The sequence below is a fragment of the Euwallacea similis genome, chromosome 5, assembly GCF_039881205.1.
Source record: "Euwallacea similis isolate ESF13 chromosome 5, ESF131.1, whole genome shotgun sequence".
Classification (NCBI taxonomy): Eukaryota; Metazoa; Arthropoda; class Insecta; order Coleoptera; family Curculionidae; genus Euwallacea; species Euwallacea similis.
This window is the reverse complement of record NC_089613.1, coordinates 450,202-477,662: the sequence shown is the minus strand read 5'-3', so window position 1 is coordinate 477,662 and position 27,461 is coordinate 450,202. Positions and strand designations below refer to the sequence as shown.

Genomic DNA, 27,461 nt, shown 5'->3' with positions numbered 1-27,461 from the left:
AATGCGTTTGAGCCGAGCATTGAAAAAGAAACGGCTGCAATACAACGAGAGACATGATAAAGTGATTTTGCAGCACGATAATGCTCGACCCCATGTTGCGCAAGTGGTCAAGAAATACTTGGAAACATTGAAATGGGAAGTCCTACCCCACCCGCCATATTCTCCTGACCTAGCTCCTTCTGATTATCACTTGTTTCGATCCATGGCACATGGGCTAGCTGACCAACACTTCCGGTCTTATGAAGAAGTAAGAAATTGGATAGAATCGTGGATCGCTTCAAAAGATGTCCAATTTTTTCAACACGGGATTCGTATGCTGCCCGAAAGATGGGAGAAAGTAGTGGCCAGCGATGGACAATACTTTGGATCCTAAAGGTATAATTAGTTTTTTACAATAAAATCGCGAAATTCGGAAAAAAAACGGCGGAAGCAAAGTTGTACACCTAATACATTTAATGAAAGCGCTTACAGTATATTCACAAAACATTCAAAACTTGTGTTGTGGTATACTAATTAGTGAATATTCTTTGAGGATATTCTAGTTTTTTCCAGATAATTTAACTTCATTAATTTTCCACAGGGGTGGGGAACTTCTCCCCAACAGCAATACAACGCTGGCTATGGCACACCTTCAGGGCCAGGTTCGTATCAGGGCTGGGGTGCCCCACCAGCCCCTCAAGGTCCTCCGCCACAGTGGGGCAGCAGTTATGGGGGACCTCCCACTCAGCAGGGGTACGGATCCTACGGTAAGTGTTTCTATAGTGTATTTCTTAGCTATTCCAATCCCATTGAAAGAGTTAAAATCACTAGCAAAACAAATATTTTCTTGCGTCAGGGAATCCTGCAACTAATAAATGGGTTTAAATATTTGTTTATGTGGTTTAGCGCTTAAAATATTATCGTGGATTGTTTTAAAGGGAGTGAAGAGAGGCTGTTACATCCCGTGAGCTCATCTGACGTCATACTATCTTTGCAATAAGAAATTATCATCTTCTAAATGTTCATTTTGTGAAAAGTTTAAGGTTGTAAGGCAGTAACTGTCAATTCAGTAAATTACCACTATAATATATGAAGAAAAGTTAAATTATATTCCAATTTGCCCATCACGTCTCATTAATGACAAAAATGAGCGATAGTGATGAAACTTGTGACAAACAAAATGACATTTACCAAGCAAATTTGTGCACAAGTGCAGTATTTTTCATTTTGCTTTGGCATCACGTGAGTTTATGTGACATAATAGCTATCTGTTTCCACCTAAAAGTGTTCAATAAAAAACGAATTTTAGTAGAGCTCGCAAATGTAATTGTATGGCTGAGATAATTTACAAATTTCTTTATTTCAACAACAAATGAATACTCAATCTCATTGAGGCTAACTAAAGATATGTTTTTATTGAACGCGTATTGTTATTGACATACGGGTTATTTCATGTAAGCAAGCCACTGACTTCATGATTTTGAATTTTTTCACACTTACCTAACATATTCAAAGATAAATATTTCTGTAAGCTTTCTTTTTGTTATATCACTTCTGGTTAACTCGTAAAAGTAATATTTGGCAATGACAAATTCCGGATTAACCAGTATAAACCATTATAACAAAAGTAAACTTATAGAAACATTTACTACAACATTTACTTACTAAGCATATTGTCAACATGTGACAAAAATATTTTAAAAAATCGTTTTTTTTTTCAAAGTCAGTTTTTCCCCCCTTATTTGTTTTGTTTTATTCTATCGCTTTTTAAATACATTTGTTTTCATAATCCGGATAATATGTTATAGACCCCATCTATTACTTTTTATAAAAATCCCACCGTAAAACAGGAAAGTTCAGTGGCCTGCTTACATAAGACATCCTGTACATTGTAAATTACTTCATGCACGTCCTTTAGAGATTTTGCGCTTTATCTACAATGTGAAAGAAGTGAGAAAAGAGGTACGCGATAATTTTCACAATCTTCTTGACGTCCTTTTTTATTAGCAATTGCCTATTCACCTTATATTTGGATCTGCTCCATACATGGAATTTTGTTATTTAATTGCCTTCTATATTTTTGACAGGTTGGTTTTGCAGGTCGTCTTGTCCTCAAGTTGTCAGGAATTTTCCCAAGAAGAGATTTATTAAACTTATTGCAACCCTGTTTTTTGTATATTTGAAAGTTCACTTTTTAGAGATGATTTATGCGGTCTTGAAACCCATTAACATAAACTATTTCAGAAATCTTTCTAAAATGCGTTAGTGAACAGATATTTTTCTGTGAATTTTGGAATTGTTTTCTTCTGTGTTTGGTATGGCACTTGTGATTTTCTCAACTACGGCTGTACGTTTTCATATCATGTTTGGGAAAATTCTTTGATATTTCTCGGTAAGTCTAAAGTTTTCTCATTCTAGTGACGTCTCCAGTTTTTCGAAGCTGTCAGAAATTTTTCACGAATTTGAGAAGGTTTTAAGAAATTGTTGAAATTGTTTTTCGGTTATCTAACATATATAGCGTCTCCCAAAGCTACCAGGAATGTTTCAAAACGGTACTGATGAGATTTATGTTTTTCCTAGATTTTTTTGGCATCGGTTTAAATTGTCGTTGGACAAAACTGGTTTTATAATGTCGACTCAAATTGATTAGAATTTTCGCTGCATTATTTCTAACCTTAATAACTTCCCCTGTTTTTCAAACCTGTCCTGAATTTTGTATTGATGATTGAAAAGTGCATTAGTCAACAGAATTTTCTTACTATATTGTTTTGAATTGTTTTCAAATTGGTTACGGAACGTCACTAATTTTTTTTTTTAGGTATCGACTCAGATTATTGTGGAAAACTTTTCTGAGTTTCACGGTTCATTGTTACTGACGAAATGAATCTTTTTCTTGATTTTGTTTGAATCGTTTTCAGACTTTGCTACGACACTGATTGTTGTCGTATAGACTCAAAAGTATATTGATCCTCAGTATTCTTTCTCTTAATTCTTGGAAGTCGTTTCGATATATTTTTAGCAGAATCCTGATTTTAAAAAACCCAGATTCTTTGAGCATGTCACGGTTTAAAAAAAATGCGTTAACGGTCAAATTTCAAGTTTTTGGAAAATTCGTTGAGTTTCAAGGTTTTCTAACCTTGGTATCTCTCAATTTCCAGAACCGTTAGGAATTTTTAAAATATTTATTGAGAAAAGACTTCTTTATTAGTATTAATGAAGAGCGACTTTTGATGCAAAAGTGATTATCGCGGTTTGTCACCCGACCTATTCTGTCAATTCATAGTGGCATGGTAAATTCAATTGATACAAATTCAAGGTGACTAGTATTTATTACATATTTTGAAAGCTTTTAATTATTATCTGCCATTTTGATTAATTTTTACAGCACAAAATACAAATATTTGGAAAAGCACACTTTATTTGGCTTATTCGCTTAAGTCAAATTCTGTCAGTGCAATTACGCTATTTTTGACCCTAAGTAAAAAATAAATATTTCTAATTCTCAATGTACCGCTCTAGAAAAAGTCGTTACATATACAAATTTCCCCGTTTAAAGTCTTTCCACGACAACCACGAAATATTTTCTCATTTAGTTGATGATTTTGATTGTCTATTAGAAATTCTATGACGTAGCATTACAACATTGCATTAACCCTGTAATTAATACTAGAAATAACTCGAAAACCTGACGGTACGCAGGTGAATTTGAACGGTACCTCGATTACTAACCCTAACTCCGTAATATTATTGTAACACGTTACCAATTTGGGCCTCTCCGTACATGTAGGCAACAGCGCAGCTTCATGGAACAATTGGAACATGCCCCAGAATGGCGGATCTTCGGGACCATCGGGTAGGTGTCTTAGCGTTATAAACACGGTCGAGAACGTGGGCCAATTGTCGGGAGCTTTCGCGGAGGAGTCCGCAAATATGTTTTAGTTTTCTCATATTCATCCTGCGTGCCACGAATGTCGCAAATCCTCTAAAAAAAATAGAATTCTTAATTACTACGGCCTCGTTAATAGTAATCTTGCGTCACTACCGATTCATAAAAAGCCATCCCTGGTCTCCCCGGACCTCCCTTCTTTGTAATTTTTTTTTACGAGTCAGTTTTAACTAGAGAACCTCGTCGTATATTGGTTCGATCAATATCAATCTGGGTAGTTGTTGTGTTACAATCCGAATACAGGTTCACCTGTGATTTAATGTGTAATACTAGATTAATGCATTAAGTGACTAAATTCAGTCTGTATAAATTAAGGTACTCATAAGAAGTAAAATTAATTACGTTGTAGATACTCCCTACCCTAAGGATTAGAGTTTGTTGTTGTTGTTATTAATTAGTTGATAGCAGTTAATGGTGAAATCAGTATGAGAGTAATTTAATTAAAAGTGAAAATTATACTTGACCCAGTATAGGTAGCGTAAGCTTTAAAGATTAAGGGGGTTTGACGACAAATACGCAGTATACGTAGGTTCATGCAACTAGATAAATTAATTAGTAATACACGGTGATTTAGAATATACGCTACATTGTTAAATTTGAACGATATAGCGTATTTTAGAAAACATCGTCTGTTATTATTTATAAATTAATGTTTGTGTAAATATCTTAATCTGACTCATACATAGGAATAGTGATTATTCTAGCATTGTTTTCTCCGTGTATTTGTATTGCAAACGCATATATTACCCAGATTTTTTTAAATATTTAGGAGTAAGTTTTTCAAAATAATGATGGGTAAATGAGACACATTATAAAGTATCCATGCGCATAAAGCAAATAAAGAGTTTTTTGCAATTTTTGTTTTTAATTTTTAGTTGTACTTGTTGATTCGTAGTCGGTGTCGGAAATTTTGGAGGTCAGGTGACATCCTAAATCGTTTAATTTAACGAGTAATAGCACCGGGAGTTTGTCTGTTTAATAGATTTTGGGATTTGCAGATATCGTTTAACATAAAATGCTTAAATCTTAAATCCGAAGAAAAGTACACAAAAATACAGGGATTTAAATCGATTTCCTGCCTTTTAATTCAATTTTTAAACATTAAACAAGACCTAGGTACTTTCATATATCAAAACGTTACCGAGCTAACTTATTACTTATTAAAAATGAATGCAAATTCAGGAAATTTGAAAATATGAGCTGTTTCAATTTATAATAAAAATGGTTCTTCCGCCTAAACTGGAGGTGTTAATATTCCCTTTTATCCCACAAGATTGTGATGTTTATCTATATTTCAAAATTTTTTTATATGATAAATCAAAACATAAAATGTACAAGGTGGTACAATCTCAGTACTATCAAAATCTCGAAAATTAAAAGATATACGAGTTCGGCAAAATTGTGGCTCAACGTTGTGCAAATATTTCTTTACCAAACCCTGCTTTAAGATTATAAAACTTCTGATGATTGCAGAAAAAAAGAATGAAAAATATGTATCAGGAAAACTCGAAAATTTGTAAAATACGTTTTACTAATGAATCTTTCCTTCATTTACATGTAAAAACGTGTTATTAATTTTTATTTGCCATATTACAAATTTACACCGCCATCATAAACTTATTTTCTTTATTATGTTCATATATATGAACAATTTTTTTCTTTTCATTTTCGACTTTAATTGTGTTCTTCATAAAAGCTGTCGAGTCTCACCAAAAAGCCTCAGTAAAATCATTTCAGGTTAAACAAAAATTCTAATAAGTTTCTATTTTAAGTCAGTTTCTGTTTGCAGAAATTCTCAGTATCCCTCAATAATAATAATCTTGAAAATTCTTTGAAGAATGTGAAAAGTCTAACATGGGCAGTTACAATTCTATACTTTGCCCACGAACAAACAAATCTGTATTTTTCGCAAATTAACTATAAATCCCTCTTAAATAATGTTCTGTTATAAGAAGTTTATGTTTACCTTTAAACGTTAAATTAAATCAAAACAGACCACAATATAGCCCACGTTTCTTTGTTTTCAAGGGCTTACTTGTATTCTGTTTTTTTTTTGTAGGGCTGAATTGATTTTCACGTAATTCATTAATGTTATTCAAATTATTAATAACGAATTTGGTGGTCCGCACCAATGGTCAGGTCATGTTAGAAAATATCTTAGTAAAGCATTTTAAGATAGCGTTTTATTGGTCGTACAATTTTACCGATCCCGGTGTCTCTTAATTTCGCTTATACCCATTCGATCACCATATACCCACTATTCCTTGTCACCGTGTCTACATGGTGGACCATTTTGTATTTCTCACTACAGCGCGGGTCTTATTAAGACTCACCTTTGGCGTCTCGGAAATTATGAGAGATGCAGCGTCGGATGGTGGCAAAGTTGCATAATCTGTTATTCAACAAAATACCACTGGATTTAAAAGGTTCCAGTGATTCTCGAAATGCCTAAAAAGAACTAAAAATTTGCCAAATATCAAACAGCCTTTTATCAAGTTTGAAAAATTGGCAACCAAACACTTGCGGCTCCTCCTCCAAAGCAAACGCTCCGTCTCTCGGCCACGCCCCTATCGCCGTTCTTTTCCTTGACAGGCTACATGGCCGGTGACGTGTACTCGCGTGGTGGCCAGTCTTCCGCAGCCACGCCTTCCGGGCCGCCTGGCACCGCCCCTAGCGCCGGCACCGCCTCCAAGCCGGGCTCGGACTACGGTCCGGCGTCGTACGGCTCCGCTTACGCGTCCTATTCCGATTACTCAGCCCGCTCGACGGCCCCGTACGGCGCCGACTCGACCGGCGGATACTCCAGCGGCGCTCCGCAACCAACAGGTGGGAAACACTTCCCTGATTTCAAGGAGTGGCCGGCGTCATGACAACCTATCGATGGTCAAGGTGCCGCTACGGCAGTCCCCGGCGCCGGACTGGCCGTCAGGACGGTCTCGGCCGCCGTTGTGGAGCTGTCTCACTGATCGCAATTTTCAGACGACTAAATGGGGCTTTGTCGTTGTTTTTTCAATCTAAAACTTAGCAACGGTAAAGCCCACAAACCGACTCTTTACTAGCTTGTAGATCAGTTAGACACCTATAGACGGCACCGGTAACAAATCCGTAAGTTCGTCTCATATTTAAACAGAATTTAGGGGTATTAGTTGTTGTGTAACTATTATAAATTAAGGTATATAAGTAAAAGAAAATGCTATCTATTAACAACGGCGGATAAGCGCCGGGTCACGTGGTCCACCGAGCAGGCATGCCGAGCGACTACCGAGCAGACAGACAGAAGTGGTGCCCTCTTACTGCCGCGTTGACTATTTTTAAGTATTATTAGATGTCTGGTTTAAATTTTGTAGCATTTATTCCAATTTGTAAAAAAACTCAATTTGCTACGAAAAGTAAATGTTTTTCCCCTGTATAAATAATGATCAATAGAGATACGATTTAACAAATGAGTGATGTTGGAAATTCTTCAGTTAGATTAATAGGTTGCACTATCCGGATGACAACACGGAAACGTAAATTGTGAAAAATATATTTATCTGCCAACTCTAACCTCATATTGACATCTGACATTTCGACAATAATGAAAGACAAATGTCATAACTCTAACTGCAATTTTACCAGCTCTTTCTATTGCTAAATTTATAAGAAAGTTAAAATATATCGAACACATGTTTTATTGGGGGTGCTAAATTTTTAACATCCAACAGTTTAGTATACTGACATTGGCGCCACATGGTAAATGAAAGTATGCTTTAAATTTTTAATTTCACTCATTTGTTTCTCACTGTCAGCCGAATATATCCATTACATATTTTTACAGCGGGAAAGCATCTGCCTTCAGCAGCGCAGCGAGACCTTTATATTAATTTTTAAAGTTGGAATAACTTTAATAGATTCGACGCTACATAATTTTAACATAAGACTTGACAGCTCACGAAAATACCACTTGTTGAAGTAATTCTAATCGAATCATTTTAGATACATATAAAGCAAAAATACCTCATATCTTATTGACTATTGATTAATGATTATTGTAAGATATGCGCGATGATGGTGACCTTTAGGCTTGTCTGCGCATCCATGGCGGATCCTCATGGCGACAGCATTACTGTAGTTTTTCGGAAAACTTAGATTCGTTGAACGGGCGTTTTTCCACCAATGTAATTGCGTTACACCTGTCATTTCTGCGTTTGCGATAACTTTAAAATGACAGCCTAATTACCATTTTAACTAAAAGCGACCATTGCCACAATTGTCAAAATTTTCACAAGTTTGCTGAATTTTTGCGCTCACAAGGATCCATTTTTTAAAATTCATTAATGCGCTGCCAAATTTGAAAACTACCATTTCGGTCGTACTTTAGCAGGCTTTCTCGCGATTTCCTTTTCAAAATTTGACCTCATACCGGTTATTTCAGTACACAGAATCACATTCCAGATCAGGCAAAAGAAACGTGAAAAAAATTTCTTTTAAAGTAGGCATTTGCTTTGAGTTGGACTGTCCGCGCCTTTTTTTGAATTAATTCTTAAATCCAGGGTTGTCTCTCATATCCGCCAATTTTAAACAAGTCAACAGTGCATCGAGTTTTTTTGTTTATAATTTAGATACATAATAGTTATTTTAGTCTTTTACCATTGGGAAGTTGAAAAATCGAAGTGACGCCTAGCCCTTCAATTTTAGAGAAGTAATATCAAAGTAAAGATAATTATTTGTAGGTAAATGAAAATATACTAGGTAAAGAGTATTCTCCTATTTTAATAAAATTTTTATCTACGTGTTGAGGTTTTATCTTGAATTACGGGTCAAGGAAAAGGGAACGAAGGAACTTTTAAAATAATACCCTTTAGTGGTATAATTTTATGTTTGTAAGAATTGCCAGGTAACGGTCGCTAAATTGACTATGATTTTTAAACGGGGTTAAAGACGTTGTCAAATTGTTACTTCAAAATTTGTGTTATATATACATATATACACAAATATACGTATAAACGACCATTTTGATATTCCAAAAATGAATGAGATTCATATTAATGTTGGTTTGATTTCGGATTGTCCAAAACGAGTAATTCTAATAATGCCATTACGACTGAACGTAGCTTTGTTCATGCTTCGCAGCGCCTTCAGTGGCAATTTGAGTTTCCAAATCCAAGACGAAGTAGTAGTACTAAATCAAAATGGCCACTCGGAAAAATGCCACCGTCAGTGGCATAGTTCCCAATGGCCACTTTGAATTAGTATTTATGTCATACGAAATTCATTGTTAAAGTGTCAGTGCCTTTGCACCATGTCAAAGTAGCAATTTGGCACCATTTTAAATTCTGAAAGGTTGAATTTTGAAATTCAACAATGGTCAGTGCTGTAGGAGGTAAATTCAAGATTGAAAAATTTCGTTTTTGCATTTATTTGAAATTCTTTAATTTATTGTATAGGTAGGTCAATAAGCTAATTGCTATTGAAAGGAGCTTCATTGCAGTCAGTATCAATGTGACAGTGACATTACCTTCGATAACAATTTCGAAATGGCAATTTGACAGAGTTCTTAAATACCCCATAAATTAAACAATTTCACCACAAGATGTCGTTTCTGGTTATCAAAATATAGGTTAATTAATAGTAAATATCATTTTATCTTCTTCACTGTATAGTTTCAAGAACTATTTTTATTTTAACCTCCAATTCCCGGCCAGATAGTCCTAACTGTCACAAGCTTTTTGGAACAAATTACTTATTATTGTGAGAATTGATATAATTTTGTGTGACTAAATAAATAGTGCACAACCATGTCCCATTTCAAGGTGAAACCGTAAATCGGTAAGAATATCATGTTTTAGATCTGGGGTGTAATTGTATTTTCAAATAGGACGTTCCGAATTTAATATTGTTTTTAGAGGAGTCTTTTTAACGTGTTGCTGTTTTTAATTGTTGATTATTCTTAAGGATATTCTGAACAATTTCGCCTAAATTTGCGATTTAATTAATACAGTTGGAGCTGCCAACGACGAAGACGACTGAAGTATATAACTATTGATCAATATACCGACTTTTAATTTTTTTTAAATTCGTTATTTTAACATTGTTGAGATATTTTTATATTTACGATAATTTTCATTTAAGGAATTGCCTATTTATTACATAAAGATAATTTTAGTTTAGAAGCAAAAGACTTAATCCTTTTTAGAGTATATTACCCGATACGAATAAAGTAATTGTAATAGTTAAAAATATATAAGCGGACTAAGTGGTTGTGATCTATGTTAAATGACTATAGATTCTTCTCTAATAAACTTAAATATCTACCTTATGTGTATGTTATTAGTAAGCGAGTTTTTAAGGAAATAAGCCTACGTGGGCCCTTTCTGTCTGTCTGTCAGTCGGAGAAAACTCGAACACTCATTTTGTCACAATACTTTGGACGATAGTCGGCCCTCATATTATTATTCATTTTATTTTACCGGTCTTGCCCTGATCACTATTTTGCTCACACAGTTATATCTAATCACATCGAATTCCCACGTTTCATTTTAGCGTGATAATATGTCATGGACAATGTTTACATAAATATTCGGTAAGTAATAGAGTTGTTTAAATTTCTAAACGACCCTGAAAGCTTACAGAAGAAGGAAATACCGTTAAGAAAAGGCATAGGGGGTCATGGATCGTTGGATCATAAGTTGTCTCATGGGTGCATTTATTAGAGTAATTGAGCTGAGAAGCATGAGGAATTTGTTTAACATTGTTTGTACGGGCAAATACAGGGTGGTCCATCGGTTGATAATGATGAATTGTGATTTGGAAAAATGGGAAAATTGTTCGCCAAAAAAATATTGGGCGACCCTCGGTTAAAATCAACTGTTTCGAAAAACTATCATCTTTAAGTTAAGAAGTAAAAATAATAATCCTATATTTATTTTGTGGAGCAAAAACTCCGTGATTTGTTAGTTTCCACAACTAACATTAATAATAAATAGCATTAGTAATGCATCTCAAATTGGTCCAATCACTGAATGTAAATGCAAATGTGAAAGGATATGAGATTTAAAATCTCTAATTAAAAATGGAATGTTAACAGGTTGATAAGAACAAAAAAAATGTTTTAAGGTATACTTAATACGACACCTCCCAAACTTAACGTGTACTAAGGAAACAGACCTAATCAATTAATAACTACCTACTTTGAATTGAGGAAAAGATTTTCAATATGGTGCTATTTAAAAAAATACCCGAGATCTTGTTTCTTTTCTTGTGTAAATTGTGTAAATACAGGGTGATAACAACACCGTGTATATTGACGCATTTTGTTAAAATGAATTTTTGTGATCTACCATCAGTCAATATCGAAACCAACGCCATCTGTTTTTTTTTGTAATCACTATAAGGTATTTTCTGACGTAACCTTTTAATAAATAACAACCTTGTCACATTATTTAAATAATGTGTGGAACACCCATCAGCCGTCAGTGGAACACCCTGTTCTGGCAATGTTCAAATTTTTACTCTTCGGTAGAACATTCTGTACGTTATAAACAATTTAATTTTGGAATTGTTAGCGGTTACTCAGAAGTAGGAACAACGAATGTGAAGTGAGTAATAAAATTACGAAATGGAAATTTGCAACTAAAATCTGCTTGCAAAGCATGCGCAATTGCGCACCTGCAAGATGTGTTTAAAGTCATGTTGTCCAAAATTGACTCATATTTCAAACCTAAATCTAATTTTTTTGCTTTATTTTTTGACTATGCTCGATTTAATTCTCTGTCTGTAATACAGCTTTGTACAATTAGAATTTTGTAATTATATTATTTACTTCATAACCAGTGTGCCTTCTGCGTAAGCACTGAAAATATCGAACTTTCTCCCAGAAAATAAATCTTCTATTCCATTATAGACGATGTTGGAAGGTAAAATTATTATGAAGTTTTAGCCTTTTTTGTACCCCCTTGTCGAGGTCTTATACGGTATTTTCCGTTTTGGGCCAATTCTCACAAGTTCTCTTTCTTATGTGGTGGAGGGATAAAGTTGCTGTACATATACAATTATACTGCGTGTTTAGAAACAAGAAATCAAGTTAAAACGCTACACACAACAATATGAAAGATTACTACACTTTGCACTTAAGCCACTCTTAAAATGTGCGAGTTATTAGGTAAATTTCTTCGGGTTCAGTTGAAAGTTGGGGCGTGTTAAGGGAATTGTCGCGTTATTAGGCAAATAAATGGTTAGTTCTCGCCAAAAATACCAAAAATTAAATAGGGAAATCGAAGACAGAACACACGAATATATTAATATACATTTAAAAAAGCATTTCAATTTAAATGAAAAGAACTGTTGTATTAAACGTAATTTATTTTAAAATAGTTAGAACTTAGACTAAATACCTGATAAAAGGAATACGCATTAAGACTAATGATTTGTTTCTTGGATGAATTAATTGTACTGTATAATTAATTACAAGTTATTGACCTATTAGTGTAATATTTTATGATCGGATAAATTTAAACATAGTTGAACTAAATGAAAATTAGACCAAATCGACTGATGTACAGAGAATATACTTGGATAAGTTTTAAATTTAACTTAATGAAACAATACAAAATTAGGGCCTTCTTACTATTAATAGTGCAATTCCTCATAAAACTAGCGAAATAGATGTTATATAAGTTAACGATTAGTTGCCCCGACGTTTCGATCATATAGCCCGGACTCACTAAACTTAGTGGTTTTTAAAGAAATGCGTTTTCGGTCCTGGTCCCACGAGTCTGTAGGGTGAACGTTTTTCAAGTTTAAGCTCGGTTTTGCTTACTTCCGACTAAACTGCTAAGTATGTTACCATTATTTTAAAATATCACATGAGATACGTGAAAAAGAAAAATTTACGAATCGCAGTTGTATTGCCATAAATCGGCACTTTCTTCAAAATCTAACTGCAAAACTAGTAAAATAAGGCTAAAACAGCAAATTAAAAAAATTGTGGTTATTGAAACACGAAACATCAGATTTTAAATCTGGTATTACTGTATTGGGTAGAATAAATACAAAAAAATGTTTAAAAATAATTCATTTTTTTCTTATATTTAGGCGGTATATATCAAATAAAAAAAAAACATTATATTAGCCTTAAACTAACCAAGATACGCATGCTTAAACAGTAAAAACGATCACCTTGTATAATGTTAAACTACAACAAAACATCTTACTCTTGGAATTTCTTGCTCGTGTGTTTTATTTCTAGCGTAACCCTAAAGAGACCTAGTAATTTTAAGGTTCTAGTAGTAAGGGTACTTTACGCTTTAATTGCCGATTTAGCGACTAAAATATATTTCCTTAGAGACTACAAAATTCGTCATAAGTAAAGTGTGATTCTAATAAGTTAAATCTTAAGTATTGTAAGAGCTAATTAGAGAGATATCAGTATAATTTAATAAAAGTAAGTTCTCAACTACTGAAAATGTGATCGACCAGGTTTCTTAGCTTTAGAATCACTTAGATTACGTCAAGGATTTGTTACGTTTACGTCGTTAGAAGTCTAATAAGTAATTTTATGTGATATCTACATATAATTATTACTCACTACTACGACTTGAGATTAGACCAATGTGTACATATGGATCTTTTTAAGCTCATTATATAATTTTAAGGTTCAATAAGGACGCAAAGGCATATCTTTAAAAATTACCACTCAAGTCTTCTTGTATCGAAATGGACGGGCTATCATTTACCTAAGACGATTAACAGTCTTGCTCAAAAGATATTATTTCATAATTTAAATCCTTTTTGTTGTCTACGTTTTAAACGAATATCTCGAAATTGTATATTCATATATGAGTGTGCGCAATTTAACTATTAAGCGTGTTGAAACTTGTTTAAAATATTTAAGTCTGATACTACCTACTACATAGTTGATTGACATTCGTGTTAATTCTAGTTAAGTGTCTTAAAGAGAAAGAGAGAAAGAGTTCCATTAGTTGTGCTTAAATTAAATACATGTCCCTCCTATTGACTCCCTCATCCTCCATTTTTTCTCAGTTTCTGTCCTTGTCGATGATCACACAAAACCACGTATTTTAGGTGAATTATGAGAATATGTCGTGTGCTTTGCTTAGTGAAAGAAATGCATTTCAATCTAATAGTTTTTGCACGTCTCTCAAAACGACTGAATCAGAAATCAACTAGTTTTAGCTTGGACATCGTCAAAATGAACATATTTTGATGAAATTTACAAAATTTTGTAACGTTTGATTTTACCGGAACTGGCCCCAAATATTAAAATGTACTCAAACAGTATTTTTAAGTTTTCGGAGAGTGCGCAAAATTTCCTTGAAAAGGAAATATCGCAATTCTCTATTCGGATTCTCAGTGGCAGCAAAGTATTTTTTGAATAATCAAAATGGCGTTGTATTCAAAAACAATTGCAACTGAGTATAAATCACCACCGTTAGTGTTGTGGGTTGATTTCGACTTCGTTGCAATTGTTTTTAAAACAAAAGCATTTTCATTTTTTCTTAAACTTCTGCATTGTATTCAATATTTTTACAGTTTTGACATATTTGCGAAGTGCGCAAAATTCTTTTGAATGAGGCATCACCATCTAAAATAACGATTAAAAATGGCGAGGCAGGAGGAATTTTTCTACAAATCAAAATGGTGTTATAATTTTAAAACAAATTCGGGAATGTGAAATTCTCTATTATAGTTGATTAGTATTAGTAGTTATTCCCAAGCTGTTATAATTAATGCGCTAATAGTATTCTACAATGGCCATGATTTCGATTTTGCTGAAAAAAATCATATATTTTTTACAGTCAGCGGCATCTCTAAAAATATTATTGGTAGAAGGAAATGTGCTTCAGATTTGTACTAGAGTTTAAATTTTAGGATTCATGACTTCATGTTCCTCTCTGAATATTTAAGATACCATCTACCATACTTTAGACTTATTTGAAGCTTCACGACATGTTAGGTTAATACACCACACCACTGAAGATTTAAGAAAAATATCTAAATCTCGAATTTCATTTAAATGTGAAATATCAAAGGAGTCTAGAGGGATTAATAAGCAGATATATCGAGCGTTAAATTATTGTTTTGGTTTTTTTTTATTAAGGTTGCTATAAATTCTTTATTATATAATACGCGAATGAAGAAAAGATTAAAAATTTATTTAAAAAATCCAACAAATTACTTATATTTAAGCAAAATCTGCGGCGTCTTTAAAAAGGTTATCGGTAAAAGAAAGCATCGCACTGCAAGGTTTAACTTTTTTTTTGTAAAATTCAGGACAACATAAATATACCTCTGAAGACCTACGAAAAGAGTCGATAAATTGGAAAAAAACGCTTAAAAGTATTAAAAACTTTCTTTCATTTCAAATGTTAAAAATTAGGATTAATGAATGCAGGTATCGCACTTCACAGTTTTAAGAAAATCACACGAGTCTTAATTTGGCACGGCACTGAAGACATGCGAAAAACCTATATATAAAACTTCTAAACAACTACTAAATTTCAAAAAGTCACTTAGATTTAAATGACAAAAATCAGGGAAGTCTCTAAAGGGGTTGAGAAGCTGAAGGAAAATAATTTCGCTTTAACAAATTTTAGTATGATGATAATGATAGGTAGAGAGGGCCTTTCTTATTCAGGAAAAGTAACCACAAATTTTGATTTCTATTTATTTTTTAAATATGTCTTAAATGTGCCTTTTCATAATAACATATTTCTAAATTTCTTTTATGTAAGCAAAGCACCGTAATTAGAAACGGGTTTAAACATGGTGTTCATTATCGTAACTATATGTTAGGTGTATAAATTAACTTCGGTTTTGTGTTTTCATTGAATCCCAACATCTTCCACGATGTGTGTACGTTGTTCTTTAATTAATAAAGCAAACAAGAGATATGCAAGTGTTGGACACATTATTTTTGGAGGGTTGGTGTGGTAAATAAAACCACATTTATCTCTCTTTAAAGCAAAAAAAATCATCTAAGAATGTCCTACATTTGACCGAAAAAAAGGCAAACACTTTGACTCGTCATATTAAGCTAGAAAGTATAATAATTTAAGTGTTGGGTTGTCGTAAAATATTCTATTATAGTAGAACTAATTGTTATAATAACACACACGGAGACCTGGTTTTTAGCAAAATAATATTACTCTATTTTAAAAATAATAATTAACTATATGAAGTAATAATAACTGTAGCGCATTTGTATTTGGGATTAATAGTAGAATAGATAGTATCGAGTATAACTAAACTTTAAATATATAGCCTGAAATGTCTATTAGATTAATCTAAAAATGAGAATATTACTTAAAGGTGTGTACCTCTATTATCATTATCGCTGATAATGAGTAATAAAAATTACAAAATACTTTCGGTCTCTTGTTTTATACCTTCCAGCTTTTGTTGTTCACTCTCAATGGAAATGTCACTTCAAAAGTGTTATTGTTAAATACTTTGCTCTTAAGACTATTTGGCACTTGCAGAGTATTAAACATAAATAATTTTTAACATAATTCAATTCTAACATGTTTATTTTTAGCAAAAAATAGTTGGTGCTTCAAACTACCTTTACAGGGACATTTATTTATTACTTCTTTTATTTTTTTATTTGGATTCAATTATTTCAAATTATTCATGTTGTCAATGAGAAGTTAGGTCCAACCTCTCGCTTTATATCCATTTTTTTACGATTTTATTGAACTCTCCTTTGACAGTGACAAGAAAAAAAATCTATCCCCAAACTTTCCTCTTTAACCTGTCGCCGTTTCCTTCTTTTAACCTTTTCAAAATTGTATGTTGATCTAAATTACAAATAAATTTCATTTTGTCATGGAAGATAAGGGTTCTTCCGTCTATAAACGATGGCTGATTTTGACAAACGAATGAGGTTAATTTAATAACTGTGAAATTTTGTTAAGAATGTGCAAAATTTCTAACCTCATATGATAATATGATCCATTGTTAGGTAGTGAATTTGTTTTCAATGGCGAAATGAAATTTTTCGTTTCGGCGTTGAAACTACGTATACAAGGTGGTCAGATTTTGGACTGTTTTGACACGGGAATATCACGTTTGTATTGTTTTCAGCCATTTTGAATGAAGGAAATACGTATAATAACGTATTTTACCTGAATTTTAAGTTTGCTTTTGCAGATTTCTTAGTGCATTTTTTAGAACATAGTCCAGGGGTTTTTTTTAGCCAAAAAACGCATTTAAATTCCATTCTTATTTTTTTAACTAAATTTTATGCATACAGCAGGGTCCAAAGGTATTTTAAATACTGAATTGTATGTGCTTGAATTATATTTATTAAAATTAATTTAAAAAAATTAAATACCTTATGTAACCCAGGCGTTGAAAATAGAACAATGCGGTTTTCATCAAAATTTGTTAAAATTTCTGTTCAAATAATTCAGATCCGACTAGTCTGCGCCTTAAAATGTTCGTCTATTTTTCTCAGCACATAAGAAAGAAGACTGCTTAAAAAATTTAATAGAAAAGAGGGAATCGTTAAAAATAATATTCTTATATCCAATTAAATAAAGAATTTGTCATATATGTATATGGAATAATGGCAATAACTTTTTACATAATATTTATATTAAAAAATATTTGAAGTAAATATTACAAAGCTAATTTGTTGTCACTTTTTGATAACCTTAAACTTTTTTCTTACCCTGTAACATTTCAACGAAATCCAACATTAATTTTTCAAATGTCACCCTTTATTTTCAAATTGTTTTATGGAATCTACCCTTATTTACGCATACATACACGTCAAAATTTGTTGCTGTTAGATAAGAAAAATATTGAGAAAAAACTTATTTTCTTTATTTTATTTAAAAAAATTAAATTCGATCAGAAAAGCAAAATAACAATTTACTGCTTACAAAAATTAATTGTTATTTAATATTCAAAGTATTTGCTCAAAATGTCGTCTGTGGTTATCCAAACACACTGTTATTCTTTGCATGAATGATCTCACCTAAACATAAGTGTCTTGCCTGCTTGATTGCGTCACACCGATAATTCGAACCCTCAAGTCATCTATGTTATTTGGTCGATCCTTATAAACTTGATTTTTTAAATGGTCCTAGAGGAAGAAAAAGTCGCAAGGATTTAAATCAGGTGGCCGAATTGGCCACTCTATTTCACCAAACAAAAAATTTATGCTGTTTTTTTTTTTTTTTAATTAAAGATTAGAATTTCTGAAATGCTATTTACTTAACTTTTAAAAAATTAAGACGATGTTTTTACTATTTGCTTTTCTCGAATTTACTTTTTTGAATACAATGAGGAAAATAATTTTTTCTCGAAATTTTTCATATCAAACCCCAATAAAATTTTATATCTCTGTGTGCGCAAATAAATAAAAATTCATAAAACAATTCGGAAATAGAGGGTGATATGTGAAAAATTAAAATCGGACTTTGTTGAAATGTTATGAAATGAAAAAAAAAATTCTAGTTTATCAAAAAGTGACACCAAATTAGCCTTGTAACTTTTATTTGAAACATTTTTTGATAGACAAATTATTCAAAAAAGTTGTTGCTTTTATTCCATATATATGACGAACCCTGCATATATAACTATTTCTGCCATACTTTTTTTTATTTAATTTTTTTAACTAAATTCAATATTAAATTTTTCCATCAAAATGTATTGTTTTAAAATGTTGTGAAACTATGCCTGCGCGCTTTGGGCGATCTGATTTCTGTGTAAAATATTTATTGTCTTTTTGTAGTATGTCAAGAGTAAAACTTTAAATCAAAATATTTAATCAGACCTGACCGTTGGCAGGGCTGTGAAGGATATAGAGTTAGTAAAATGTAGGGCGTAAAATTCATATTTATTATACCGGCAAAAATTGTTTTTTTTGTCCATGTGTCGGTATATTGTCAACACTTAAGTTCAAATGAACAAATTCTTTTTCAGATTTTTTATTTTCAAAAATTTCAACTTAATCCTTTCATAAAGGCATAAATTTACCTCATGTAAAAGACATTAGGGATTTCCTGTTTATTAAATACACAGAGTTTTATTTAAAATGTTCACGTACTAATTTAATAAAATCACAGCGTTAAACACCCTTGACTACCCCCAATTTGGCGCTATTAACATGACAATCAACGAAATTTTTAAAATAAATTAAAATCACCCTTCAACAACATCAAAAATACCCCAGATTCTGGTGACTTCAGGGACGATGCTATGACGCTTGCCACATCCTTTAACGTAAGTAGAGAAAATTATGATAAGTTCACAGCGTTTTTTATCGGCAAATTAGTGCAGAACTAATATATGTATATTGCTATATGTACTATATTTAATTGGGATCCAGTAGATGGAGAAAAAATATTGCACTAGTTTTCCCATAGAAAACGACACTAATATTAGTTGTTTTATTTTTATTTTATTATGTATCTTCTTTTTTCTTCATTTGGGTACATCAAGCATGCTAAATAAATTGTAATAAAATTTTTAGGCTAAGATATGTACATATTTGACAGAGTTTCTTGCGTTTCTCCTGAAAGAAATTTGAAAATTCGCATCCTTTATCAATCTGAATGTGAAAACGTTTCATGTCGGAACATAAAGTCACAAAAATTAAAATAATTTCAAGAGGTAAATAGATGAAAAAATCCACTTTTGACAGCGAATTTGCAGACTCATGTCTTCCATTAAACTATATTTCATTTTAAATTTCAAGAGCTGCAAATAAAATTCTTTCATCAATATTTCTTGTAGTCTTTACATGAAACAAATGAGGTAAATGCACACCATTTGCTCATTTTCACGAAAGTTAAAAATCAGATAAAGTTACCAGGACTTTGATCTATGCCTCGTCGGTCCGCTTTTTTAAACTACAAGCAATTTTGCCCCCAAGATAATTTTCATAGAAACGACGAAATTAGACCGCAACATTGATTAATTTTTCCATTTCTATGAAAATTATCTTACTAGCAAAGTTGCCAGAAGTTTGAACAGCCATACCTTAATCGTCCTTAGGTTCCGTTCCTTGCTACCTAATCAGTCCTCCTGACCTCAACTCCATAACAGCAGTCCCTCCAAGTTCTATAGATAGCACCACGTTTTTACCAAGCTCACGCCCTCCTGTCCGGTGCATGTCCCACCAATACGGCCCTGGTAATAGTATCAAAGAAAAATCCCTGTCAAACTTATCAGGTCTGTACTCAGGCCAAAAATAGACATTCATAAAATGGACACTAAGTGCGACAAAATTGCTGATTGTCTATGTTTTCTTATGAAGTTTTCTAACATCTCAAAGTGGCATAAATAACTTTAAGTGGCCATTTTGTCGCAATTTCTGCACGCCATTTACCATAAGGGAGAGTTCTTAAGATAGATTAGCACTACTAATTGTATAAGTACTTAGTGCTATCCTCTGTCGAAATCTTTGAAAATGTAGACGTTTTTAACATAATGCCTAATAGAAATTGATGTTTTTTGTCAATTCAAAACATAAGAACTCTCTTATTCAGAACTCAAAAAGCCCTACACATCGTTTGTTTAAGCAGGTTATTCCCAAACTGCGGCCGCTGGAGACTGTTACTCCGGAGGTCCTCAGAGGAGCTCCTCTTACGGTACTCCCAGTTCCCAAGGGTATCACCCCTACAGACGATAAACAGCTCGAGGAGAACCTCCATTTAGTTTTAGTCGGGTTCAGAAAGGACGAAAAATACATTAGTGCGATTAGACTAAAGCTTAAGTTTGACTATAAGAAGACGGGTAGATAAGTACCTACTTAGAAGTTACGATTAGGCAACCCTGTGACTGAAAAATTTAATGTTGTGAGTGACCTTCATTCAGGCCTCGCTTTAATTCTATCAATCATTATTAAAGATGGCGGTGCCCTGATCTGTCAAATAAATATTCTGCCATTTTGATGAATTCAAAAACAAGCTGATTTGTTTCCCTGTATGAAGAATGACATTTAGCAGTGGTGGAATTTGGCATTGTTTATACGTGCAGAAAAAAAGCGTTTGTTTTTCATAGTGAACCAGGATTTTGTTGTTGGAACAGATACAGATATTTGACAAAGTTCTTAAAAATGACGACGTGCTAATTTAGGTCCGCTGTCAAATATCGCTGACTTTGCCATTTTGCAAAATGTAAACATTTCGAACTAACTCAATTAAGTTTCGCAATAATGCAAAAATCACTGATAAATTCAGTGTTATTAGCAGTTAGATTTAAATGAAGTTAATGCTCATTTTTCCAGTAAAGGAATCCAGAATTATGGCCAATATGACCTTCCTGTCTTCCTTGACTCGATTTACATGCATTAAAGTTTAATAGGTAGGTACCTAACGCAACTTAGGTAAGAATCATAACATTATAAGTAAGACACATCAATAGACTTATTGTTAATAGCTTAGAAATACGTTCGTACAAAATGTAATGACCAAATATACTTCCCGCTATAATGTATTCTTCGTCCCTTTTGTCGCCTTTACATTGAGTTAGTCGCCATGAGTCGATGAAATAAATTCACATTTACCTGCAAGTGTTGATTAAACCTTTATACTATTATTTTTTAGTTGTAGCCTTTGCATTTTGTAGGATTTAGTTCGTAAAAACCCTCAAGAGGTTTCTTTTATTTGTTAATAATTAGAATTTTGTACTCTTTGATTAATTCTGTGAAAAAGTTCAGTTGAATATATATTTGATGATTTTTCATTGATAAATATCTATTTTATTGGAGTTACCTACATGCATATATCCATTATGAGTTTAAAAAATACAAAAAAGTCGGCAAAACAGAGGAATTTAAATGTATGTAGGATTTTTTCCGATTTACGAAAAAAAATCCAAAATAAAAAAGGCAATGTGTTTTATATCATAATATCACACCAACAGTGTCGTTTATTTTTCATCCATTTCCATGGAAATCATAAATAAAACAGCAACAAAATGGTGACAACATTGCAGCTAATTAACTCGCAGATTTCCCGTAGGTCAGTAAATGTCGATTTGGAAGCGTCTTCGAGTCTCCAATGTTTGATAAATAGCTCTTTTGAGAGTCATGAGGTTTGAGTTATGTCGAAAATAATTGCACATTCCTATCTTAACTTGTTAAAATCATGCCTCAGAATTTTGCACTTCTATTCGTTTCGAAGAATTAAAATAGGAATGTAAAAACTATTTCGACATAACTAAAACCGGTCACAACATATTACTTTTGAAAGTGCAAAGTATGTCATATTTCGAACGTTAAAAATTTTCAATGTTCGGGCTTAGATGAACCAAGGTCGAGCCATGATCCATTAACTCTCTATTTGGATTCGCTTTAAAAAGTTGAGACACAAATGTAAAGTCGGATTTGCTCAAACTTTAACCGTTTACCATTTTCAGCCACGAAAAATGTAAAAAGTGTCATTTTGAAATTTTTTCGTGTTATCCACTTGAACCTGGAAATGCAAAACTAAGATCCTCTAAGTGTAAGTCATGTTTAATATTTTTTTATTATACTCTATTTATCAAATAAGAATTTTGTTTGCCTTTTGGTTTTTCCTCTATGCACAATATTGTAATTTTTTTCATATCTATCTTATACAAAATATCTTCAATCAAACCCAACGTACAAAATGTCTTATTTTCAACCATATATTGCATTAACTTTATTATATTATATATAGGGTGTTTCTTAATTGATGGTAAAAAATGAAATGGGTGGAATCATGAGTTTATTTTGAGGAAAAAACTTCATATAAAGGCAGGCTTTAAATTTTTCCTATTTTTATTTACAGAGTTTTGAAATTTAATTTTTTTCCGATTTTCATTAATTTCTCTATTAGTTCTAAAGATAATTAACTGAATATTAGTAATAACAACCATTTTTAGCATTACAAACAAACTGAAATAACTATTATTTAAAATACTCCACAGGACGTTATTTTTCTCGTGGTCGCTCTCAATATTTCACATCAGAACTTTTTCTATGGCGTTTTTAGATTTTATTCATTAACTTTTTTGCCCTCATAAGTTCATGATTCACTCATTTCATTTTTCCCCATCAATTAAGAAATGCCCTGTATAATATATACATATATATCGGTGTTTCCCATTATAGTGCGAACAACTGTTATACAGAACACTACCATGCGAAAGCGCCCTCTAAGTAGTAAACTGTACTTTACTAATTAATATTCATTATCAATTTGATCTTTTCACGGGTAGAGGGCCTTGGTCAAAGTATTATAAATGCAAAAATCCCATTGGCTGTTGCTAATTGTTTTATTATTCAGGTTTCATGTAAAATAGTAAATAAATTAAATTAAATTTAGAACAGGTGGAGGTTGTATGGGATTACGCTTTAAAGTGTTTATTTCTCAATGTTTCCGTTGTGAATGTAAATGTGAATTGTGGATATGAAATTCGGGTTTTAATAACCTTAAGGCGGACAATATCCAGTCTCGAGCCTGGTAAGTAAACACTTTCTTCACCTTTGATTAATGTGAGGTTAGAAACTGTTATTTATTTTTAACTTCGAAATGTGAAAACACCTATAAATTTAATATATATATTCACTGCGATTTGATAACGCCCTCGAGAAAGTCTGTATTAAGTCTTAAGTCGGTTTAATGAGGTTTTAATAATGTCGCCATGTAAGAAATGCACTACAATATGTAATGCAAAAGCCAAAGTACTGACAACTTTATCTCTAAGATGATAACTTCCATGAAAACCAAGAATTCAATGATGTGTCATTGTTTAATCGTTTCTATAACAATTTAACCTCTTGACAAAGATATCAGGACATTGCGTTTTCAGCACGTAGCTTCCTGCCGATGCTACAGTTTGTTTAGATCTTTATCTACAGGGTGTTTCACTAAAATCTGGAAGTAAATAACGTGCGTTCAATTTATAGTTAGTTACATATATAGCAATCAACGCCTAGTTAGCCTTTGAGAATGCAGGATTTTAGGATTAATCTGGAATAATTTCAATTATTCATTTGTTATGATTGAGGCTATGATGTCATGAAATGAGAAACATTGATATTTGAGGTTAGTTCTCTCTTCAAAGTTGAGATTTATAGAGGGTGGCCCACCCACAATGCAGGATGTGATAGTGAAGGTACTTCAGATATAAATTAGGAATCAAAGTGTTATGTAGAATAGCTTGGACGATATTTGAAAAATAGTGAATATAATAGAGGGTGTTTAAAAAATTGTGGTGATTTAATTATATGGTTTTTTAAATGGGCCGCCCTGTGTATTATTCCTATAGATGGGACTCTTCAATTTTTGAATCATGTTATTTGGAATTTAAACTTCCACTAGTAAATTAAATAAATAGTACTCTATATTTCCCTTAGTATTGATGTTTCGAAAAAGTGCAAAAGGCAAAAATGCTTATTTCTTGAAGCTATATTTACTATATGGGAAGAAGCTCCCCACTTTGGAATCATACTGTATTTCTAGAGTAAGAGACTTAAAACAACCTAGCTATGACTTCCACACTTCTTGTGCCATCCCTGTATAAAATTTGGGCCCCAACAATCAAAGGTGTCAAGGTTATAATCAACACTCCTCGAAAATTTCCATTTCAATTCCATTGATCTGTTTGCTTTGATTCTCTCATAATAATGGCCCTAAAATAGGCTTGTATGCACCTCCCCAGCCACAATATTTAATTTGGGTCAACCTTTATCGCTTGACGTTTCCGCAATCGGAAAGAAATAAAAGGGGAGGACGGGCCTCCATCAAACTGGGGGGAAAATCTATCCACGAGTGCTCTTCGGGGGGTCTATTATCCGATTCGCTTCACCTACTGTCGTATAGTTAATGTCAGAGTGGCATTTTGCCGAGGGACTACAAAGCAACGTGAACCAGGGAATAATAATTAATTGAGCCTCAATTTTGACGTTAGATTTGATATTTTTATGAAGCAGAGGCCTTCGACCTCTAGAGGCAATAGGGGCGTGTTAAATAGAGCGGCGATTAATAAAGTAAAGGGTTTATTATAATGATTTGCAAATGTCAGGATCGATATAAATTACAGATGAGATAGTCACACACAAAAACACAATAACATGAGACAATAACGATGTCTGAATTTGACGATCAAGTGAAGAGAAGTGTTAGGAATTTACCATATAACTAATAAAATTTGACATTTTTTGTCGAATTTTTAACCTCATCCATTTGTCATATTCGTTTACTTCACTGTTTTTATTTATACAGGGGGCAAATCTGGTTTCCACAGTGGATCGACAGTAAGAGATTACAATTCATACAACCTTCATATTACCTTAGAATTTTCTTAAAATTCAACATATAGAAATTATTATAACAACTATACTAACTTTCAAAAAAACCGCAGCACCAAGAACATATCATATGTATTTGACATTTTGGTATGATGTTGGATTTGTAAAGAGAAAGAAATTATTAAAATTTCGAGTTTGTATCTTAATGCGATATGAAATTTTTCTTTACTTATTTGCCTGTGACGACCATTCTTTTCGTAACTTTTTCTAGAAGTAGATAGCGATTATTATTCGTATCACATTTAACGTTTGATGGCTCGTTTTCGCCAAAATGCAGTCCACCTCCAATTAACTCTCTTTGAAAGGAGAAGAATTGTTGAGATGCATGAAACAGGTTTACCTATCCACGAAATTGCACGAAGATTGGATCAAAACACATAACAGTGCTAAGAACTTGAAGACATTGATATAACGAAGGGTTAGTAAATCGTCATCATGGTAGTGGTCGCTCAAGAATGACGAACCAACAAGAAGATCGGCGACTTCGTCATTCAGCAACAGGCGCCCCGTTTGAAACAATCCCGTCTCTTGGTTCCCTAAATAGAAGAGTCTCCCTTAGTATGATTTATTGCAGAATTCAAAGTTTAGGATTAAATTCATATCGTCCTATGTGTCGGCTACCATTAACACAACAATACAGGATGGCCCGATTGGAGTGGTGTCATCTGAGGCTGCAATTGGTGGATGAGTGGAGAATTTTCAATGATGAGAGTCGATTTTGTTTTTGGCGATCGGAAGGACGATTACGTGTTAGAAGGTGCAGGGAAGAGCGATTCAATTTGGACTTTATGGAAAGGTGCCATTCTGGTTTAACACCAGGTGCCATCCAGTATGTTAATCGGTCTCCTCTTATTTTTATTTATGGTCTATTAAATGCTCAGAGATACATTAATAGTGTCTTAGAATCGGTTCTTTTACCACACATGCGCGACTATCCTGGAAGCACATTCCAACATATATGTGCATATACATAATGTGCGACCACATGCAGCCAACGTTACTTTGAGGTATTTGGAAGCTGAAAATTTGAATATCTTGCCTTGGCCGACTCGATCTCCAGATTTATCTCTAATAGAGCACGTATGGGATACAATGGGTCGGAGACTTCAACGTTTAGCTCGTCCTCTAGAGACCATAAATCAACTCCACGAGCAGGTACAGATTGCCTGGAATACAATACCACAGGAAGATATTGACTATTTAATTTTGAGCATACCACGTCGCTTACAGGAGTATATTAATTTAAGCGGAGATACCACCCTTTATTAAGTTTTTTTTACTTATTCGTAAAAATTTCTTTTAATATTTTGATCGTCCCCCCAGGCCCAAGCCAATGTCATGCCAAAATTTTAAACGTGTACAATGTGTTCTTCCTGGTGTTGCGTTTTTTTGCAAATCAGTTTATTTGTAATCTTTGTACGTCTTAGCGTTATATGGAATTAACTTACAAATTTCCTCGAATATCAAAAACAACTAATGCGCACACTGTAACCAATGGCGTAATATATTTCGATTCGCCCTCATAGTTTTCTTATTAGATTTTAAAAGTTTGAAAATCTCCGATGTTTATATATACAATGTTTGATAGTGGCGTAGGTCAGTTCAACCCGGATAATTTTCCTAAATTGAGGTTTTGTAAATATATAAATGGATGAGTAACAGTTTAAATATCTGCTTGGTACGCGTCTGCTTTTAAAGTAAACTAATTGCATTTTTTCCTGTTTATGGCAGTTTTATGACACCATAACCAGCGGCGTAACAAAGTCGTTTTATCTGTAACATTTTTGTATAAAATCAAAATTGGTAATTTGAAGAATTGATAATTTACAAATCAGTTTGGGGCACATCTAATTTTTAAATAATCAAATCACAGTTTCCGTTGGACTGAACAGATATTTCGGGTTAACATATCACATAATCATTAGTAACGTTGCAACGTCACGTCAACCCTGATATTTTTTTTCAGGTTCCATTCTTCTACTTAATGAAATATCCTGACTAATTCCTATTTTTGTCTTCAAATAGCCGCTGGAACTTTGCCTTGACCCGAAAGAGTCAATTTCGAGCTTTAAGTTCATCTATTTAAATCGGGCCTAATTAAAATTGCAGTCCCCACAGATGCGGCCTGAATTAATTTCCGGTACGATTTCTGTTTTGTGCAGTTTGAACTCAAAATTCTTTTAAAGAGGTTCAATTTAAACTACAGTCCGTCTCTGGTAAAATCCCCAATAGTTGCAAAAGTCG

General features: G+C 33.0%; 2 protein-coding genes across 3 annotated transcripts in view; both read left to right on the top strand.

The window, feature by feature from the left end:
- Nucleotides 1-21,626, top strand: part of Hrb27C (Heterogeneous nuclear ribonucleoprotein at 27C) — a 34,216-nt gene extending 12,590 nt beyond the window's left edge. For both annotated transcript variants that reach the window (XM_066390551.1, XM_066390549.1), the window contains exons 6-9: nt 581-746; nt 3,767-3,832; nt 6,518-6,751; nt 20,461-21,626. In XM_066390551.1, the coding sequence (XP_066246648.1) occupies nt 581-746; nt 3,767-3,832; nt 6,518-6,751; nt 20,461-20,567 (573 nt within the window). In that variant the 3' untranslated portion in view covers nt 20,568-21,626. The remainder of the gene's footprint in view (nt 1-580; nt 747-3,766; nt 3,833-6,517; nt 6,752-20,460) is intronic.
- Nucleotides 21,627-23,157: 1,531 nt separating this feature from the next.
- ATP8B (ATPase phospholipid transporting 8B) overlaps nt 23,158-27,461 on the top strand; it is a 43,093-nt gene continuing 38,789 nt past the window's right edge. The window contains exon 1 of the mRNA XM_066390533.1: nt 23,158-23,367. The gene's annotated coding sequence lies outside the window, so the exon portion shown is untranslated. The remainder of the gene's footprint in view (nt 23,368-27,461) is intronic.